General features: G+C 46.7%; 1 protein-coding gene across 2 annotated transcripts in view; it reads right to left on the bottom strand.

Moving 5' to 3' along the window:
* The window catches only part of LOC311363417 (copine-8), a 61,827-nt gene that overhangs the window by 17,804 nt on the left and 21,833 nt on the right, over nt 1-22,190 (bottom strand). The window contains exons 6-12 of one of the 2 annotated variants that reach the window (XM_084483360.1): nt 20,236-20,312; nt 12,524-12,598; nt 12,248-12,311; nt 11,708-11,811; nt 10,976-11,080; nt 2,441-2,482; nt 1,259-1,334 (exon numbers count right to left, since the gene is read on the bottom strand). In XM_084483360.1, the coding sequence (XP_084339486.1) occupies nt 1,259-1,334; nt 2,441-2,482; nt 10,976-11,080; nt 11,708-11,811; nt 12,248-12,311; nt 12,524-12,598; nt 20,236-20,312 (543 nt within the window). The remainder of the gene's footprint in view (nt 1-1,258; nt 1,335-2,440; nt 2,483-10,975; nt 11,081-11,707; nt 11,812-12,247; nt 12,312-12,523; nt 12,599-20,235; nt 20,313-22,190) is intronic. The other variant, XM_084483361.1, reaches the window with a different exon arrangement.

Consider the following 22,190-nt stretch of genomic DNA (forward strand, 5'->3'; position numbering starts at 1 on the left):
GGAAGAAGGACAGGGCTCCACCGAGTGTGGTAGGACACACACACACGCACACACAGGCGCACACGCACAGACGCATACACACTGCAGACACACAGGCACACACGCACACACACACACGCAGGCACACACACACACACACACGCAGGCACACACGCACACACACACACGCAGGCACACACGCACACACACACACACACACACACACGCAGGCACAGACACACACTCACAGATGTACACACACACGGACACGCACACATACCCCCAAACACGGACAAACACACACACACATGCGCACACACAGACACACGCACTAAAAGGTAGACAGTATACATTTTCTGATTGATGTTGTTGGAATTTGAACACAGCAGTTTAACCTCATCTCTCTTCCCCTCTCTCCCTCTCTGACCTTGCTGCTCCCACGTACGTGTGCTGGTATAAAATTAATATCTGTGTGTGTGTGTGCGTTTATGTGTGAATGTGTGTATGTGTATGTGTCTGTGTATATGTATGTATGTGTGTGCGTATGTGTATGAGTATGTGTGCGTGCGTGCGCGTGTGTGTCTGTGTGCGTGCGTATACGTGCACGTGTGTGTGCATTTGCGTGTGCGTGTGTGTCTGAGTGAGTGCGTGTGCATGCGTGTACATGTGTGTGTGTGTGTGCTCAGCCTCCTGCCTCCCAACACATCCACAGACCACCGCCTCTCTCCACCGGCCCCTGGAGCCACCGCTGTCCACTGGCCAGCACTGGGACCTGCACCGGGAGTCCCACTAAGACCAGTCTAGGATCCACCTCACGGGGGGACAAATGTGTGTGTGGTGGTGGAGTGTGTGTGTGTGTGTGTGTGTGTCTGTGTATGTGTGTGTGTGTGTGTGTGTGTGTGTGTGTCAGTGTATGTGTCTGTGTATGTGTGCATGTGTGCATGTGTGTGTGTGTGTGTGTGTGTGTGTGTGTGTGTGTGTCTGTGTGTGTGTGTGTGTCTGTGTGTGTGTGTGTGTGTGTGTGTGTGTGTGTGTGTGTGTGTGTGTGTCTGTGTGTGTGTGTGTGTGTCTGTGTGTGTGTGTGTGTGTGTGTGTGTGTGTGTGTGTGTGTGTGTGTGTGTGTGTGTGCAGCAGCGATCAATGAGTTAGCAAGCAGTTCAACCGAATGGTTGGCACACAGGCCTGGAGTTCAGTCAAAGCCTCTGCTTCGTGTTTCAAACAGGCTCTCATGCTCCTGTACCCCCCCAGGCACAGACATGCACAACGAACACATGCCCACCTCGTAGACGTTGAACTGACTCTGGCCCCGGGAGAGCTCTCTGTAGCTGGTGCTGAACTCCCCGATGAAGTCATGACTAGAGAGAGAGAGAGAGAGAGAGAGAGAGAGAGAGAGAGAGAGAGAGAGAGAGAGAGAGAGAGAGGTGTTTAAAATATAACAAGATTCAAGATTCAACAAGACACACACACACACAAACGATGTGAAGCTCCATCTCAACCGCATCGCTCCCCAGAAAAGTGAAGGAACCTTCAAAGCAGACCCAGTTGTCACGAGAGAGACTGGTGCGATAGGCGTGGGAGTTCCCCCAAAGAAACACAGAAGAACAATACAAGTCTCTGGTCACAGAGCATAGTATAGAAGCCAACCGCACTCTCTGAAGGCAAGCCAGGAGGAGACGGGGACTAACGTTTTTTAAGTGACGGATCCCCTAAATAATGACAGATCCAGAGAGAGAGGAGGTTGGTACATACAGGTGGGACACCGATACCTCTTGTGGAACACTGATTAGGGTAAATGGAGGTGAAAGGTGATTTCACTTGACTGGCAAATATTACCCATGAGAGCCTTGTATCGCTACCCTGGAAATCCAGAGTTCTCACTCTGGAGTACAATTTCAATTTGCTCAGCGAGTCACTCTGGGAACGAGCAATATACTCACTACCCGATTCCCCTGGCCCAGAACATTAACCAATCACATCGGTGTATCTGATACAGGCGGGCCAAATGCAATGCTGTTTTACCGACCGGAAAGTCTTATCTATTGGTTAGCTGGATACGTCACCACTTGTATTCTTCTGATTGGTTGTAGTGTTATCCAATTGCGTGCAGTGATATTTTCAAATGCTTGGTGCCGCCCCTCGAGTTGGGCCGTTTTCATTACTCGTTACAGCTCTCTAGATGTGGGTCTGGGTTTCCAGGCTATGGTGTCGCTGCATTACATCACAGATCACAGGTTTGAGTAGAACAGAAGAACGAATTGACAGACGAGGACAGAAAGATCTTCCCTGGTTAACTACAGGGAGATGTGATATAATCTAATATGCATATCAAAAGGTCCAGCCTGGATCCCACCTCCTCTTTAACAGACTTTACAGCCGTTATCCTGGTAGGATACATTCCAGAAATATAAATCAGGATGAGAACACAGAGCAAGACCAAGGTAGCAGACAGCAGATGTTTTACCTGCCGTCCCGGTCCCAGTCGTACACCTCGATCTTGATGGTCCTGCAAGAGGCGGAGGGTTTGGTCAGGAGCAGAATGGAACAGAGTAGAGTAGAGTAGAGTAAGTGAACCACAAAGAACAAGAACCTGGTGAGGTCACAAGAACAAAATGTTGAAGTGTGAAGAAAACTAGCAATCCTAACCTCACCAAATTGTTCCGATACTCCTTTCACATACAAGATTTTGCATTTTGAGATCATAGTACATCCGTTTAAAAAAAACAAATCAAAACACGATTTAGGGTTGGCTGGCCATTTAAGTAATGTAATGTTCCGAGATCAAACCAAAAAGGTAATCGAGTATAAAACAAGCTGTAGTATAAACAAATGGAGGGGTGGGTCATGTTCCAATGGGAAGAAAGGACGTCTGAGAGCCCACAGGCCTGCTACCCTTCCTGCCTTCATATCTGTAATTGTGAGGTTTCATTTATCTTGAAATATTACAGCATTCATGAATTCCTGGAATAATGTTTCCTATCAGGAGGGCAGGCATCACGCGTCCCTGCTCTGTTAAGAGCCTCCGTCACCAGCCTCTCTGCTGCTGGTAGGAGGCCCGGGGGAGGAGGGTGGAGGCCAGGGGGAGGTAGGGTGGAGGCCCGGGGGAGGAAGGTGGAGGTAGGGTGGAGGCCAGGGGGGAGGAGGGTGGAGGTAGGGTGGAGGCCCGGGGGAGGAGGGTGGAGGCCCGGGGGAGGAGGGTGGAGGCCCGGGGGAGGAGGGTGGAGGCCCGGGGGGAGGAGGGTGGAGGCCCGGGGGAGGAGGGTGGAGGTAGGGTGGAGGAGGGTGGGGGCCAGTGGGGGGAGGAGGGTGGAGGCCAGGGGGGAGGAGGGTGGAGGTAGGGTGGAGGCCAGGGGGGAGGAGGGTGGAGGCCAGGGGGGAGGAGGGTGGAGGCCCGGGGGGAGGTAGGGTGGAGGCCCGGGGGGAGGTAGGGGGGAGGTAGGGTGGAGGCCCGGGGGAGGAGGGTGGAGGCCCGGGGGGAGGTAGGGGGGAGGTAGGGTGGAGGCCCGGGGGGAGGTAGAAAGCCTCCTGTAGTTTTTATTCAGCCTCTCTCACGTCTACATTCTGGGAACACGCGCTCCGACCACCATGCCCATCACCACCCGTCTGATCGCGTTCCTCTGCTTCCACGAATAACGAGACTATAGGAGGTGTTGTGGAGCTGCCTTCCATGTCTTTGATATCTCCTCCATCGTGTCCATCTGTCTTTAAAGGGTGTCTCACTCCTAATTGGTCCGGCACACAGATAAGATATCTGTAAGAAGACCGGCAGGTTAAACCTGCTTCTGCTAAAAATAAAAAAAGGCAAGAGCACTATAAAAAAAGATGTGTGAGAAGATAAGAGGGATGGAGACAGAGAGGCAGAGCCAGGGAGATAAGTGAAGAATCATTTAGAAAGCTAAAAATGGACCAGAGTCAAAAGATTCAGGAGAATGGATTTTTGTTTTACAAAACTAGCTCTTGGCAAAACTACAGAAGTCGGCAAAAAACGACTCTGGTTTGTCGAAGCATTTTGTGAAATCAAAGTGGTTATTGTAGTCTTTTGTGTTTTGGAAGTGAATGAAATGCAAATGTATGCAATAACTGATTTATATCAGTACTCATTATTTATATGACCAAGCATACCATGACCATTTGCAAATCAATATTAAAAAGAAAAATACAAAGGTATCCAATAACCTTTGTTTCCTTTGAAATCCTTCTGTGTCAAGGGACCTAGATGATGATGATGAAGATGATGCTGATGATGATGAGGATGATGTTGGAGGTGATAATGAACTTACCAAGCCTAAACAGGGGCTGTACTGATGGTTGGCTGATCCATCCATCATACATATAGATGGAAACTGCCACGTGTAATTACATTATTGTGTAGACTTTGGCTTGTAATGGCCAATCAAATCACACCTGGTGGTGAATAGGGGCCCTCTGATACAAACCTTCTGATCACCTGGATGAACTGCCAGCTCACATGACACAGTGTGAGTTTAGCAAAATCCAAAACGACTAAATAATGCAAAGTATGCCTCCAACACAGGAGGAGGAGCACGCCACTCCAGGAGTACCAGTGGCGTGCCAGCGCAGTTCCTTAGTGAGCGAGAGGCTCTGTTGTCTCGAAGGACGTGAAAGTAGGACAGACCGGCACACAGAGCTCCCTCAGAACACCCTGAAGACCCTGGGACAGGAACAGGAACAGGAACAGGAACAGGAACACAGACGGGCCAAAACACGGACGCACTCCAACGCGGCTCCAGTGACTCAAAGTGATCCAAATAAATGATGTAACTGTAACTCTACGTGTGTGTCTTTGTGTGGGTGAATGTGTGTGTGCATGTGTGTGTGTATGTCTCCATATTTAGAGCCCGATTCAGGCTAATTGTAGGCATAAGCTGTGATTTATTATTACACAGCTTGGTCGAAGACTTGATTCTGATTGGTGGATTACAGCCTTCAGTGGTCTGTTATTACTGAATCGCTGATCGCTGCTGTGAACAACAGACCGTTGCTATGGACACTATTTCCAATCATGAAATGTAACAGACAATGGTTTTTGAGGGATGCAAAACGATTTGTTAGCAATTCATATTTTTGTCATATAAGTAGCCATGCGTAATGTCTTGCTTGCTGTAAATTATACATTATTTATAACTTCTAGAGGATGTTCACAAGTGCCTTACACTACAGGAAGTGCCCAGGTAAAACTACAGGAAGTGCCCAGGTAAAACTACAGGAAGTCCCCGTGTGAATCTACAGGAAGTACCCTGGTAAAGCTACAGGAAGTGCCCAGGTAAAACTACAGGAAGTCCCCGGGTGAATCTACAGGAAGTACCCTGGTAAAACTACAGGAAGTCCCCGGGTGAAACTACAGGAAGTGCCCAGGTAAAACTACAGGAAGTGCCCTGGTAAAACTACAGGAAACCCCAGGTAAAGTATAAGACAAGAGGTGGTGACAGGGATGTGATCAGGCGTCCAGAGGCTGGTTTAGCCTCTGAGTGAGGGCCAGTCTCTCTGATCAGTCCGATGGACTCCTCTCCACACAATAGAATAAAAGAGATGTATCTGAACCTGTCTGCTTCCTACTCAAAGAGAGGGAGACAGTGTGTGTGCATGTTTCTGTGCGCGTGCGTGCGTGTGTGTGTGGTGTGTTTGTGTGTGTGTATGTGTGTGTGTGTGTGTGTGTGTGTGTGTTTGTATGTGCGGGTGCGTGTGTGTGTGCGCTCGTGCGTGTGTGTGATACTGATGACTGAGGTTGTCAGACCTCCTTATCTGCTCTCCCAGATGTAACACACTTAGGGCCCTATCTTGCACCCTGCGTGCTGATTTTCCCCCTCAGCAACCAGGCGCCACTACACTTGCGCCTGGAGAGGCGTGTCGGCGAAAAGCAGAGGCGTGTTCCGGCGCAAATGATACTTGGTGCTATTTTACCAATCTAAGCATTGCGCCAATACAATTGTGCAACTGCCCGAACAATTCCTGGTCTAAATGCACCAGCGGATAGCGCAGTTGGTGTTGCTATTTTGACGTGACATACGCTTACACACACGTAGGCTACACACAGCACAGACATGCAAACGATTAGCCTGATTTAAATATTATGATGTCAAAGATTGTTCATATGAGTAAAACTGCATAGAAATAGCATTGATTGTGGAAACATTTTTAGTTCCATAGGGACTGCATGAATGGACACAGTAGAGTAGGCTATGCCATGCTTTTAAATAATAATAATAACAATAACAAACTCGAGCAAAGTATATTCCAGCCTCCTAAAACAAAATAAAAAATCTTGTGTAACAGCTGATACAGCGGTAAGTTGTACTTTTAAATCAATCCATCTGCAAACACCGCACAAACATTGTGCAAGCCCATAACTTTCAGGATTGATGAATATTTGATCGTGAGAAAACATAGTTTTACCGCGAGTGAGTGTTTAAAAGAATGAATGAATGCAGGTGATGCTTGCCGCGAGTGTGTGTGCACACCCATCTGTTTAAACACACGCAAAAATCGTTAAATAGACCCACAGTTGTGGCCACAGGACCGCGTCCGTATATCATAAAAGTTGTCTTTGCCACAATTTATATGACGACTTCCATGTGTGAATTAGGCCTATTATTTGGCCATAAACTGAGCCATTTGAAGTTTGAAATTCATGTGGTCATGCATCTGTCTCAGTGGAGACTGCAAACGTGCGGTCAAAATATCAACTCGTCGAGTCAAATGCGCTGGGTCTTAAAGGGGATGGCAGGTGGAACTCTCATTGGTTTATTACATGTTACGCCCAAAACACACCTACAGGTTTCAGACCAACCCATTTTAGATTTGCGTCGGGTGCAAAGCTCATTTATCTCGCCGTCATAATAGCAACAGCGCCGTAGAACCGCCCACAAAGCTACTTCGACAGGCGCTTCACGTCTGCGTTTGAGAGCGTCTAACTAGGGCCCTTAGAGGGTGTAGTGTGTGTTAATGTACGCACCAGTGCTTCTGTGGTTGCGTGTGTGTGGGTTAGAGTGTGCGTGTATGAAAGGGTCTGTGTGTTGGAGAAAACAAAGGAGACAGAATATTGAGTGGGTGCATTGTGTGCACTTTAGCAAGATGTACTTTGTATACGTGTTTGTGTCTATGTTCAAACAGATTGTGTTCAATCTGCAGTTTCAACACAGCTATTTGTACTAAAGATATCCTTTCCTTTCCTATCCGTGTGTGTGTGTGTGTGTTGAAAAAAAGACATTGATGAGATTGTTTGATTCTTATTCTTAATGAGTCGGTTCGCTAGCGTGGCTAATGCAGGGTTAGGTCCTGGCTACACCCAGGCCCTGGTCCCGTATCAGGCCCTGGTCCGTATCAGGCCCTGGTATCAGGCCCTGGTATCAGGCCCTGGTCCCGTATCAGGCCCTGGTCCCGTACCAGGCCCTGGTCCGTATCAGGCCCTGGTCCGTACCAGGCCCTGGTCCCTGGTCCCGTATCAGGCCCTGGTCCGTATCAGGCCCTGGTATCAGGCCCTGGTCCGTATTAGGCCCTGGTCCGTACCAGGCCCTGGTCCCTGGTCCCGTATCAGGCCCTGGTCCGTATCAGGCCCTGGTCCCTGGTCCCGTATCAGGCCCTGGTCCGTATCAGGCCCTGGTCCGTATCAGGCCCTGGTATCAGGCCCTGGTCTGTATCAGGCCCTGGTCCGTATCAGGCCCTGGTATCAGGCCCTGGTCTGTATCAGGCCCTGGTCCGTATCAGGCCCTGGTATCAGGCCCTGGTCTGTATCAGGCCCTGGGACCAGATCTGACCTTCTGCCAGAGCCTATCCTTCGGTAAACACAATTCCTCTTTCCTCTCATTATTTCCACATGATTGTGCAAACGTATCATGTCCATGTGCACGCACACACACACGCATGCACGCACGCACGCACACACGCACGCACGCACACACGCACGCACACACGCACACATGCACACACGCACACACACACCTCATTTACAGTAGCACAGGTTGTGGGGCTGTGGTTGCTTCCTTATTCTACTTCCTTATTCTCTCCTCATTCAGTGAGGACTTTAATGAATTTAGGGAATTAGATTCTGATTAACTCCATATTAGATTCAATGATTAGAATGGATTTTATTTAGGAGTAGAAGGTGGCCTGGCGGCTCCGGAGACGTGGGTTCAATTCCCGCGCCGAGTCTGTGTGTTTGGACATCCCACACACTGCCAAAGGGCTGCAGGCGGTGCGGTGTGTGTGTGATTGGCATCCTACGGCGTCTAGCCATCTCTTGACAATACTGACAGGGTATTCAGTAGTTCCAACAGAAACATTTGTACTTAAGATAACATTTCCTTCCACTGTGTGTGTGTGTGTGTGTGTGTGTGTGTGTGTGTGTGTGTGTGTGTGTGTGTGCGCGTGCGTGTGTGCGTGTGTGTGAGTGTGTGAGTGTGTTCCCATTAAGGAGAGATCAATGAGACTGTTATTATAATAATATAATTATAATCGTCATCCATGAGTCAGTTCGCTAGCGAGGCGAATGCAGGATTAGCTTTCTGGCTACTCTCAGGAGCACATGTGTCAAACACAAGGCCCGGGGGCCGGTTCAGGCCCTCTGCCAGAGTCTAACTCGCCCTCTTAATCATTTGTGTTCAAAAAGTGTTGGCCACCATCTCCATCTCCCACGCTGCGTGGTACTACAAGTCCCAGCAAGCATTGCAAATGTTCTGCGGGCTGAATCGCAGCACCTGGTATCTTGCCCTGACGCCCATGCAAAGGCGTGCGCTATATCCAAGGATGCATTTGAATATCAGCCAGCTGGTCGGGAGCAATTAGCGTGAGGTGTCGTGCTCATGGACACCTCGACACTCAGCTAGGAGGAGCCGGGGGAACGAACTAGCAACCTTCAGGTTACCAGCCAAACCCACACTACCTCCTGAACTACATGCCGCCCACCTGCTGTGGCGCATTAAGTCGAGTTTCCAACGGCAACGTTGTAAACTAAGCAGCAGCTGAAGAGGCAGCAGTGGGATTCCTCTCAGGTTGCCATGCGACAAACTCATAAAGAATTAGTGAAGTAACGCACTGCAGTCTGCTGAACGGCACATGGAGTTTTAAAAAAGCATTCCGACTGATCATTAGAGATTAGTTTCACTTTGTCCCTTCAAAGGCAGTGATTATTTTCTATAAATACCCATTTTTTATAAAATAAGTCTACTTATCTTTTAATAATATCTATATATATTAGGGGGCGCCTTAAAAAAAGATTTGGCATCGTCTCATATGATTCGTCAGGCTATGCAAATCGTCTGACTGATCGTCGAATCAGATACAAGATATTTTTTATACATGCAGCTCAATTATGCCTAATTTATGGTGACTTTGCTGAGGTTAACAAGCTCAAAAATTATCAATTATCAGCTTTTCCAAAGCTGTCTGCAGGCCAGGCTCAGCAGCTCAATTACCTCTACGAACAAATTGAGTTCTCACTGTATAACCACCGTGTGCGTTCACCTCAGCATCTGCATTCAGTCTGACGGACAGAAAAGGCCATCGTCAGCCCCATAAACTAAAATATAGCCTTCAGTAATGTGACGTCATTGATATCCTACATCTATGAGATCAAAGCGTGGACAGTGGGGTCGTGAGCTGTGTTCTCTCTGATTCACACATTGTTCACATCCCGTCATGACAAAACCCATCGATAAAGAGACTGAATCTGAGCTTTTGACTGATTACAGGTTTAAAATACAATCCTGTGTTTCAGCGTACTGAGCAAATGCAGCACTATTTCACGAGCGACAGAGAGAATCACCTTCCCCAATGGGACTGGTTTGACACCACTGCTTTTGGACACACACACACACACACACACACACACACACACACACACACACACATTCGCCCTTCTTTCATTCTCTTTAATGGTTTCCAAACTCTGCAGGAAAGTGGATAGTGCCAGCGCTGTTACACTGAGGGGTTTTCAAACCAGTAGGACATTTATTGAAACCAAAACATAACACGGCCAATTGCACACAGTAGACTGAGTCAAACCCTGACCCTCATAAAAAACATGGATAACTATAATATTTTCCTTGTAGATGGTACAAGGTTGGTAGACTCATCTACCAACCCCATCCTCCCAATGCAATATCCCTCTGTTAAACACAAGATGAAAGATGAATCGACTATCAAGATAGTCGAGACTATGCCTGGGCAATAAAACAATAAATTATCGTATCGTGATAGACTTTTGATCAATATCAATATAAAACATGTTCAAAATATATCGATAAGAGACTGGACCACCGAATCTAGCAGCTGGGTTTGTTACACAAACACGGTTCCATACTTATTTACAATATTTGAGTGTTTTACGTTGTTGTATCGACATTGGAGTATTTATCAATGAAGAACAGTGGAAGGTCGTATTAAGTGTTAAACAGAAGTGTTTAAATCCAGCATGGTAATTCTTAGTCTTTTAAGGTAATTAAAATGATCAATAGTTATCGATATCGATCAATATGATCAAGTTATATCGTGATATGTCTTTCAGCCATATCGCCTAGGCCTAGTCGAGACTAAGACTAAGACTGAGCTAAATGTCTTTACATCGAAGATTCAAAGTGTTGAAGGTTTGAGGTCAGCCCTTAGATATATCTATATATAAAGAGTGGGGTGAGGTTTTATTTCCTGTTACCTTATACCTGCCCAGAGGAGACACAAGATCAATATGATAGCCTTTGACCTCAGGATACCATGCCTGGTCACAACGTAACTTCCAGATTTGAGACTAACCTTTGCCCTTTGACCTGTACTACTCCCTGATACCTGCTGGTCACAACATAACCAGATTTGAGACTAACCGTTGACCTGTACCCCTGTACTTGTGACCTGTGACCTCTGACCTGTGACCTGGGACTGACCTGTGACCTGTGACCTGTGACCTGTGACCTGGGACTGACCTGTGACCTGTGACTGACCTGTGACCTGGGACTGACCTGTGACCTGTGACCTGTGACCTGGGACTGACCTGTCGTAGTCTCCGTTGCAGAGCCCCCGGACGGGGATCTTGAAGGCCTGCCACACAGGGTTCAGCGTGTTCTTCACCACCTCTGTCTTGTGGCAGATGGTGAACCTGCACACACACACACACACACACACACACACACACACACACACACACACACACACACACACACACAGTTCAGGTCATGGACTTAATATCCACACATGCTGAACACAGTTGTAGCAGTTCCAAGGTCAAAGGTCTGGTTCTGTTGAGGGGAGGCCTGAGGAAGGAGGGAGGGATGGAGGAGGGATGGAGGAGGAGGGATGGAGGAGGAGGGATGGAGGAGGGAGGGAGGAGGAGGGATGGAGGAGGGAGGGAGGAGGAGGGAGGGAGGAGGGAGGGAGGAGGAGGGATGGAGGAGGGAGGGAGGAGGAGGGAGGGAGGAGGGAGGGAGGAGGAGGAGGGAGGAGGAGGGAGGGAGGAGGAGGGAGGGAGGAGGAGGGAGGAGGGAGGGAGGAGGAGGGAGGGAGGAGGAGGGAGGAGGGATGGAGGAGGAGGGAGGGAGGAGGAGGGATGGAGGAGGGATGGAGGAGGGAGGGAGGAGGGAGGGAGGAGGAGGGATGGAGGAGGGAGGGAGGAGGGAGGGAGGAGGAGGGAGGGAGGAGGAGGGAGGAGGGATGGAGGAGGGAGGGAGGAGGGAGGGAGGAGGAGGGATGGATGGGAAGGTGGAAAGTGTGGAGGGAGAACACTCACGATCCGTCTTCGTTGCTCCGATAGAAGACCAGGAATGGATCAGACTTGCCGAAAAAATCCTTCTTGTCCAGCTTGTTCCCGCAGAACTGCATCAGAACCGACTCCTACACACAGACAAAAAGAAAGACAGAGAGACAGACCTGTATCCTTATTGACTCCTACAGACAGACAGACAGAGCGTAAGACCTATCATTAATGACTCCTTAGGACAGACACACAGACACTGGTTCTTTCAGACAGACAGATCTGTATCATAACTGTCTCTATAGCATTGAGAGACAGACAGACATGAAGACCGACAAGCAGAAAAAAGACAGAAAGACAAACACAGAGACAGACAAGCGGAGACACACGCAGACGGACATGAATATAGATGGACAAGAAGAGAGACAGACAAGCAGATATACAGAAGATAGACAGACAAGCAGACATACAGACAAGCAGAAAGACAGACAAGCAGGCGGGCAGACAAGCAGATGGACGGACTAGCAGACAGACAAGCAGACGGGCAGACAGCTGGATGGATACGGTTGGACTCACCCTGCAGTTGCTCAGCTCCTCCGCCTTAACAATGACGGTGCCACACTTCTTCCCTGGGATGCCCCTGAGAACCACAGGAGGTACAGACCTTCAGTTAAACACACTTCTTCCCTGGGATGCCCCTGAGAACCACAGGAGGTACAGACCTTCAGTTAAACACACGTCCTGTCCCCCGATAGATCGGAACACCAGAATAGACTCACTTCCTGTTCCCAGAACACCAGACCAAACACACTTCATGTCCCCCAGAAGAGCAGAACACCAGAATAGACTCACTTCTTGTCCCCGGTAGACCGCCAAGGGAAGTTGAACACCGGATTAGGCATCCTGTACGCCTCTTCCTTGGTATACCTAGTTATCAATTAATTAATTAATTTATGAAGTAATTATTTATTAATGTTTCATTAATGACGTTTTTTCAATCAATCTATCTATCTATCTATCTGGTCATATTATAATATGATCAGGTATGACTATGACTAGAACTCATATTATAATATGACTAGGAAATATCATACTAGAACTATCCTAGAGCAAGGTAGGCTGACGCCTACCTACTCCTTAAAGAATACTTTGAATACTTTGAATACTTTGGACGCAATGGCCCAAAAAGCCTAGCATGATTCTAGAGTGTAGATACATCATATCTACAGTGTCTGGTATGATTCTAGAGTGTAGATACATCATATCTACAGTGTCTGGTATGATTCTAGAGTGTAGATACATCATATCTACAGTGTCTGGTATGATTCTAGAGTGTAGACACCATTATGTTATGTTCAGCTCCTGTAACTTAACACTCAGGGGATAAAACACAACATTAATTCCTGATTGAATCGTGTGACTATTATTAAAACTACGAAAAATGAGACACACCGCCATGCTACGTAAGCCAATGTTTAGCCCAGAAGATGACATCAAAGTCAGCTTTATTGTCAATTCCAAAATATGTGCCAGACAAATAGAGGAATCGAAATTGTGTTTGTGGATCTGTTACCTCGGTGTGCTAACTGGTAGGGCTCCAGGGTGGTTAGGGTTAGGATTAGGGTTAGGGTGGTTTTTAGTTGAGCCACGACTAGCCTTTCAAAGCACTTCATGATTATGGGGGACGATGGTCATTGAAAGTGGATGGTGAGGGCTTCTTTGCAACAGGTACGATTGTGGGTAGGCAGGTTGGTGCCCAGGGAGATGTGGCAGACAAAGCATACGATACGATAATACTTTATTGTTAGAGCAAGTCTGAAATTTGTCTTGCATCCCGGCAGCTCCATTTACAAACATCACAAACAAGACAAGACATCAAAAACAGGACATCAGGTCAGCGTGGATTTGATCAGGGATTAAGTGCCTTATTCAGATGGAGGATTGACTGGTGAACAAAAGAGTGCTTCAGTCTAACCTTTCCGAATGTTACCCTATGTCCCTATACCCTATATCTCAGATTTGATGGTAATAGATTGTACTCGTTGTTCACTACATGGTCGGGTCGAAGGAAATGTTGTTAGCCCACCTCAGTATGTTTTAATGGAAGGCTGATTCATACAGTTTCTCAAGTGGTTGACCTACTATATTTGAGCAGATTGGAAATTGGTGGAGCAGGCTTGACTTTAAAAGCAGATATTAATAACAGCCTACAGTCAAAATAGTCTCTGCTTACCTCGCAATAGTCAGCCCACAACGTGGGCGTCCTCGAGGAGACCGCCGGTCAGAAGAGAGAGGTCTGAAGGAGGCTTCTAAGTCTTAAGTTAAACGACGCTGAAGTGAACATGAACATCTCCAAAGGACCCCTGCGGTGTAATCCACTACGATGGGGCTTTAAAAAAGACTAGGCTACTACCAAAGATTGATATGTCCAGCTTTTGGAGGAAAATGAGTCTGCATTGTAGGCTAATCATGATGGCTTGAAGAAGTGCCTCACAGTGTCTAATGTAAAACTTTATAAAACCTCTACACTTGCATGCACACACACACACACACACAAACACACACACACACACACACACCTCATTTACAGTAGCACAGGTTGTGGGGCTATGGTCGGCTCCTCATCCGTCTTTCATTGAGGACTTTAATGAATTTAGGCAATTCGATTCTGATTACGTCGATATTAGATTCAATGATTAGAATGGATTCGATTTAGGAGTAGAAGGTGGCCTGGCGGCTCCGGAGTCGTGGGTTCGATTCCCACCTCGAGTCTTTGTGTCGAGCTGTCCCTCGACAACACAGACAGGTGGATGGATGGGTTGGATGGATGGGTCTTGGTTTCTCTCCAGATCTCTTGTCTTTCTTCAATATCTATTGTCATATCTCTATATATCTCTCCTCTTGTCTCGCTCGCTGGTCGCATCCCAGACTGCTTACTTCATATGATTACTGTTTCCATATTACCTCAAGATAGTTCCTGATAGTACCTCTGATATTCCAGATAGTTCCTCTGAAGCAAGGCCGTAATTAGAGGCACGCAATTCTACGTTAAACTCAAAACAAGCCCAGCAATAAGTGATAAGCACGAAAGTACAAATTAGACTTTATGATGAGCAGGTGCAAGCACGCACACGCACGCACACACACACGCACGCACACACACACGCGCTATGACAAACATATTTTATTCATGGTAATTATTTCTCTAATGTAAAAAAACACTTGACAGGAATAATAATTAACATTCATGGACATCACACACACACACACACACACACACACACACACACACACAGACACACACACACACACACACACAGACACACACACACACACACGTTGTCTGACAGGGAGATTTTAATACCAGAGAGACCAGTTCTCCACTTATCCTCACACTCCCAACTCCCACACCATACTCCTTCACAGCCCAGCAAATGTATTCACCTGTGTGTGTCTGTGTCTGTGTATGTGTGTCTGTGTGTGTGTGCGTCTGTGTGAGACACTTAACATGCACAGTTAACGCTACGCAACAGATTTGAGTGTCCTTAGTAAATCGGTGAATAAATGCAGCCAACCCCATCATGTGTCATCGAGACATGGAGGCTGGGGCTCCTGGAGGAGGAGGGGGGGGGTGGGAAGGGCTGGGGAGGTGAGACAGGGGAGAGTACGGAAGAGAGGACAGCGAGGGGAGGAGTCCGAGCTGGGGAGGGGGGGGGGAACAATTAACCTGGGCAGGTGTGGAGCTGTAGAGCTCATTATACGGTGCTCACAAAGAGACACTCTACACAGAACAGCCTGGGTTCACTGGACTGGAGAGACGAGGAGGGCTGGCAGAGAGAGAGAGAGAGAGAGAGAGAGAGAGAGAGAGAGAGAGAAAGAGAGAGAGAGAGAGAGAGAGAGAGAGAGACTCTAGATAAAGACTTGTTTCCCTGAGTGGACTCTGAATATTCAAGGGGTTCGTAAGAAGGAAGGCTACTGTCGTTATCACGAGTCAAATGAGAAAATGTTATCAATAATGATATGCAAATTGCATGCAAAACAGCTGGGGTTTGAATTTCCCGTTTTGGCCTGGCTGATGAGAAACACAGAAACGACCAACCATCGTTACCGACGCAACAAGGACAATGCAAGAAACAGGTCCACTGGTTCATGTTTCTGAATCTGTACGATTCCACCTATCCAAAACAGAGGAACCGCTCTGAACCGGAATAATCTGAATGCTGCGGCATCGATTTGACCCTCAGGATGATTTTTACCCCATTGGTTCGACTCCCAGGAAACGGTTCTAGGCCCGAACTCCGATGTCCCCTGTCCCCAGCAGAGCCAGATTACCTATAGAGCCTACTGGCTCTGTAACTGAACCACAGCATGAACAGTCCCTGGTATAATTGCCTACCCTAGCTTTAGATTAGTGCTTATCAATATCTTAAGCACCAGTTTGAAATCTCAACACATTCCTTGATTTCTCTTCAGGTATCAATCAAGTATTATCACCTTTTCTAAAAGTGTTTTGATTACAGAGGTGTTTAACAGTAATATTACCTATTCTAAAGGAGAGGTTTATAGCCATATACTGTATGTTATTAGTACACAAGTGTGTGGATATGCTCTCGCTCTCTCGCTCTCTCTCTCTCTATGTCTGTCACTCGCTCTATATCTGATTGAACAATGTAATTAGCCATAATTAGCGTTCATTAGGGTGGATGAGGTTTCCCCATCAGGTGCCTGCTCTCACTCACATACACACACTCATGCTTGCGTGCACACACACACACACACACACACACACACACACACACACACACACACACACACACACACACACACACACACACACACACGCTTGTGCTTGCATCTATTGTTAGATGCATGCAATATTTTTATATATCAGTGGGAATTGCAACTACTTTCTCCTTTGGGGCCTTGAGAGAGTTTTAAGAGGAGACTTCAGTGAGAAGACCTGGGTCTGTAAGACTCAGGACTCACCTGTCCAGGCTCCTCTAAAGCCGTACTGTTTCTGTGGCTGCTGAGCGTGCCGCCATGTCAAACATTTCTCAAGCAAAATAAAACGGGTCGGACATTTTAGATTGCATGCAGAGCTGATTTTATCATAACATTCATCGTCTTTCATTCTGTCCTTCATTTTGGAGGACAAAAAATGTCATAATTTAGTGTTAATTAAACCGATTTATTCATACGTTTTGCTGAGTTGTGTATTTAAATTGTCCCAAAGGTTTTCAACAATGTTCAAACCCAGATAAATCTGTAATTATATTCAAGGTTCCGGATTGGATCCCTTACAGGCTGACTCTATAAACAGGATCTCTTACAGGCTGACTTTATAAACAGGATGTCTTACAGGCTGACTCTATAAACAGGATGTCTTACAGGCTGACTCTATAAACAGGATGTCTTACAGGCTGACTCTATAAACAGGATCTCTTACAGGCTGACTTTATAAACAGGATGTCTTACAGGCTGACTCTATAAACAGGATGTCTTACAGGCTGACTCTATAAACAGGATGTCTTACAGGCTGACTCTATAAACAGGATGTCTTACAGGCTGACTCTATAAACAGGATCTCTTACAGGCTGACTCTATAAACAGGATGTCTTACAGGCTGACTCTATAAACAGGATGTCTTACAGGCTGACTCTATAAACAGGATGTCTTATAGGCTGATTCTATAAACAGGATGTCTTACAGGCTGACTCTATAAACAGGATGTCTTACAGGCTGACTCTATAAACAGGATGTCTTACAGGCTGACTCTATAAACAGGATGTCTTACAGGCTGACTATAAACAGGATGTCTTACAGGCTGACTCTATAAACAGGATGTCTTACAGGCTGACTCTATACTGGAGGTCTTACAGGCTGACTCTATACTGGAGGTCTTACAGGCTGACTCTATACTGGAGGTCTTACAGGCTGACTCTATACTGGAGGTCTTACAGGCTGACTCTATACTGGAGGTCTTACAGGCTGACTCTATACTGGAGGTCTTACAGGCTGACTCTGTGGAGGACCAGAGTGTGGTCTCGCTACGAGGCTGAGACCTGGGGCCTAACGGCTGACAAGCGGTTGAGCGGAGGAGGGAATCTGCTCCTGAATGAAGACGTTCACCAGCAGGGAGGGAGACGGGAGGGCATTACTGCCTGAAGCACATAATGGCTCAACGTGTGTGTGTGTGTGTGTGTGTGTGTGTGTGTGTGTGTGTGTGTGTGTGTGTGTCTCTCTCTCTCTATGTGCGTGTGCGTATGCGCATTCCTCAAAGTGCAAAAGGATGTTATCTCTTTCCGGGAGCTTTCCCTTGTGTCCACACACATACACACACACACACACACACACACACACACACACACACACACACACACACACAAAGACACACACACACACACACACAGACACACACACACACACACACACACACACACACACACACACACGCACACACACACACCGGCTCTCCCTTCCTCTCTCCCTCTGATTGGGGGACCTGTCATCACCATGGCGACAGCTGCTCAAGTGGATGATGGAGCTCCTCTGAAATGAAGCCAAGGGATGCCTGTCACACACCGACGTGTTTACACATGGGCGCACACACACGCGCACACACGCACACGCACACGCACACACGCGCACACACCAGCGACGCGCGGTAAAGGTATTTTCTCATCCCAAACCGCGTATTGCTGTAAACGCAGCCGACTGCAACTGGAACCGCCGCTTGGAAACAGAATACAACGACGCCCATGTCTGCTTCACAACCCGCTGTTATAAGACAGATAACAGGCCCCCTTCTGGCCATTTACAATTCTTCTTAGGCTAAAACACACATCCTTAATCACCAAAGTCTTAATTAAGGCTTTTCTTCTTCAGATGAAACCAAAGCAGTGAAATTAGTTAATGCAGGCCTATGCTGTGTTGTGTTTCCGGCTGGAAACAACAATGGCTTTAAAAGTAATTATTTTCTAGTGGAGATTTGCAGACGACCATAATTGCCGCCGTTGCCTAAATGGTTTACAGCCTTTACAGCATGCACGCAAGTGCAAACTATTATCAGCATTTCATTTGGATTAATTAATTTGCATTAACGAACCCAACAACCAAATGCAAATGTTTGACTTCATGGCATAAAAGAGTAAAAGAGAAATATTATAACAGCAAAATAAATACCAATTAGCCTGTGAACACTACTACTACCAAGAGAATAGGATTAGACCTAAGCTATAGTAAAAACCCCATCTTATTGATGAATGAATGAGAATTAAATGTGCATGAAATGTTAACACAAACCTGTCCATCCAACAAGGATAACAAATAACAAGATAATCAGAAAGAAATTATGGATAGGCTATAATGAAATTCAAGGATGCAATGCAGAACTCGAATGAAAAACTTCCGAGGGCAAAGCTGTTAGGAAGGAAAAATATTTCAGCTATAATTCATAACAATGTTTGTATTCATAACAATTACCCCCATGTTATGAACACAGAAAGCAGCTCATCCACAACCGCCTTCCCCCCTGGTTAGAGTCAGATCTCACAGGCCAAATACTCATTCCACACACACACATCTCTTAAACACACACACACACACACACACACACACACACACACACACACACACACACACACACACACAAAGACACTAACAACGTTAATGTAAGCGATGCTGGTTGCCAGATTGGTGTTTATGGTTAATATTCAGGTTGCCAGGTTGTTATGTTACATTCCTCCAGCCAGAAGGGCTGTCAATCCGACCCAATTGGATTAGAGACACGCACAGAGAGCCCAGCCAAAGGGAAAGGCTTCATCTCTGGAACGAGATAACTTCTGAAAGAGCTGAAGCTAATTCACAAAACCCCAGAATGATGGGAATCATTCTGGCAGAGAGGAATACGTACACGTAGAATACGTGCACTATGTCACTGTGGAATGCACGTGAGGCACCTATGTCTGACTGAATGCTAAAAACAGAACAATATGCATATCCTTTGCCTGACCTTGGAAATTGGGGGGGGTGGTGTGTGTGTGTGTGTGTGTGTGTGTGTGTGTGTGTGTGTGTGTGTGTGTGTGTGTGTGTGTGTGTTCGTGCGTGCGTGCGTGCGTGCGTGCGTGTGCAAGGCTTGCATTCGCCTTTGCGTGACTGTGTGTGTGGCCATGCATACGCGTGAGTATTGTCTAAAATAACAAGTCACTAATAGTCACGACAAGTCCACATTCCCGTAGATAAAGCAAAGTAGGAAAGTAACCAGGAGCCTCTAATTACCCTGGCGCGAGTGACTGTACTCTAGCAAACCACACAGCTAATAACCTCAGTCCAAAAAGCCAAAAAGACAAGCTGCTCAAATACCAGAGCAGGGATTTGATTCCATTTTTACAGCACCACGTCAAAAAATAAGAAGCAGTAAGAAATGTTATTTTTTTTAATATAGGGCATCAACAAAAACCCACAGCCGAATCTCCCCTTCCACATCACGTTGCTCTGCTCCTTCAGGAGAGACTGGCTCTGTGAGAGAGGACTACTCACATTTACAATTACAAAGTGCCACTCACCCCAGGGGCTTCTCCACGCGACTGCCCAGCGAGCCAACCACCTCTCCCAGGGTGAAGCAGGCCTGACCCAGGAAGTCCTGGACAACACAGCGCAGAAGGAGGGGAAGGTTCAAGGAGTGAGAGGAGATGGTAAACAGATGGAGATGTTGCTGCTGTTGCTTCTTCAGCCACCAAACAAAAACACACACACACCCTCAGTCAATGAACCAGATTTAAATGTAATTCATGAAGGTGCTATTTAGTCATATCGCATCTAAAGAAAAACACAGTCTTATGTTTGGATATTTGTCACTAAGGGGTATTCTGCTCTAGCAGGCCTACAGTAAGACTGCAGACATTAGGGTTACTAGTTACTACAGCTAGTTACTGTAAATATACAACACTATACTATACTATACTAATGTTTCCAAATGTCCCAGCTGTGGTTAATCAAGTAGAACTTATCTTAAAAATATACTATACATCATACATATATTAAAAAATAATAAATACAGTAGTATTATACTACAATGCAATAATATAATATATTATTGCATTGTAGTATAATACTACTGTATTTATTATTTTTTTAATACTTTACTACAATACAATACTGTAGTGGTTCTTTTTTAAACTTTTACTTTAATCGTTTCCAATGCCTAAACAACCCCTCTCATTGCCAACCTGTCTGTCTGTCTGTCTGTCTCTCTAGACAGGCATGCCCGTCTGTTTGTCTGGGCCTTCCAGCCTGTTTACCACTCATTAAATGCAATTGATGTGAACCCTGTGGCTGTGTTTACAGTTATATATCTCTGCTACAATCACGTTTTGAACGGTTGGATGAAAGGCCATTGTTGAAACCACCTTCAGAGGAACCCAATGTGAACCGTCTAGGGAGGAGATTTGGACCACAGCCACATTTAGACTGACCAGGGGCTGGTCTGGACAGAATTGCCCTAGTGATGTCGAATCACCTGTTGGGCTCGTACTTGCTGGTCATCAACCAATATAAAGAAAAGGGTCGCAATGTGCAAATTTCACTGAAAACATCTGTGTACTATGCCTACGTTTATTACAATTCTAAAAGTCCTGGACCTTGCAATTATCCAAAGCAGATAACTGGTCAATCACGGTCGCATGTGGTACCAATCTGAAACCTGGATGTGTGTTATTAAAAAGGTGTTTCTCAACAAAAAATTTTTTTCTGGATTCAAAAAGGGTTGTAGAATAGAGATATTTATTTTGTTTGAAAAAGGTCAGTGCTTCTGCTTTCCACTCAATGCCTCTGTGTGTGTGGGTGTGTGTGTGTGTGTGTGTGTGTGTGTGTGTGTGTGTGTGTGTGTGTGTGTGTGCGTGCGCGTGTGCGTGTTTCTATTATTCTCTCCACCCTCCAGGGCTGCCAGGTGAGCACAGGAGAGATCAGCGGTTAATGGATTAACATCGGCGCCTCGGTCCCCTGGGGCTGGAGCAGAGGATGGAAGGGAAGCCTCCACGAAGACGTTATCTCTCTCCCTCTCTCTCACGCTGCACTCTGCATCTCTCACTCTACTGTCAGTATCCTGTACGTCTCTCTCCCTCACCTCCTCCCTCTCTCACAATTCACTCTCCATCTCTCACTCTACTCTCAGTCCTGTATCTGTCTCTCTCTTCCTTCTCTCTCTACCCTCTCCACCTCTCCCTCTACTGTCAGTTCTCTATCTCTCTCCCTCTCCTCCTTCCCTCCTCCTCTTCCCCCTCTCCTGTTCCCTCTAACTCTCAGTCTACACTCTCCACCTCTCCCTCTACTGTCCGTCCTGTACTTCTCTCCCCCTCTCCTCCTCCCCTCTTCCCTCTCTCCTCCTCTCACGCTGCACTCTCTATCCCTCGCTCTATCGTTATAGCTGTATCTCTCTCCAACTCCCCTCTTCCCTCTCTCTCCACCTCACTCCACACTCTCCCTCTACTGTTAGTCCTGTATGTCTCTCGCCCTTTCCCCC

The sequence above is a fragment of the Micromesistius poutassou genome (assembly GCF_964030765.1).
Source record: "Micromesistius poutassou genome assembly, chromosome: 18".
NCBI lineage: Eukaryota > Metazoa > Chordata > Actinopteri > Gadiformes > Gadidae > Micromesistius > Micromesistius poutassou.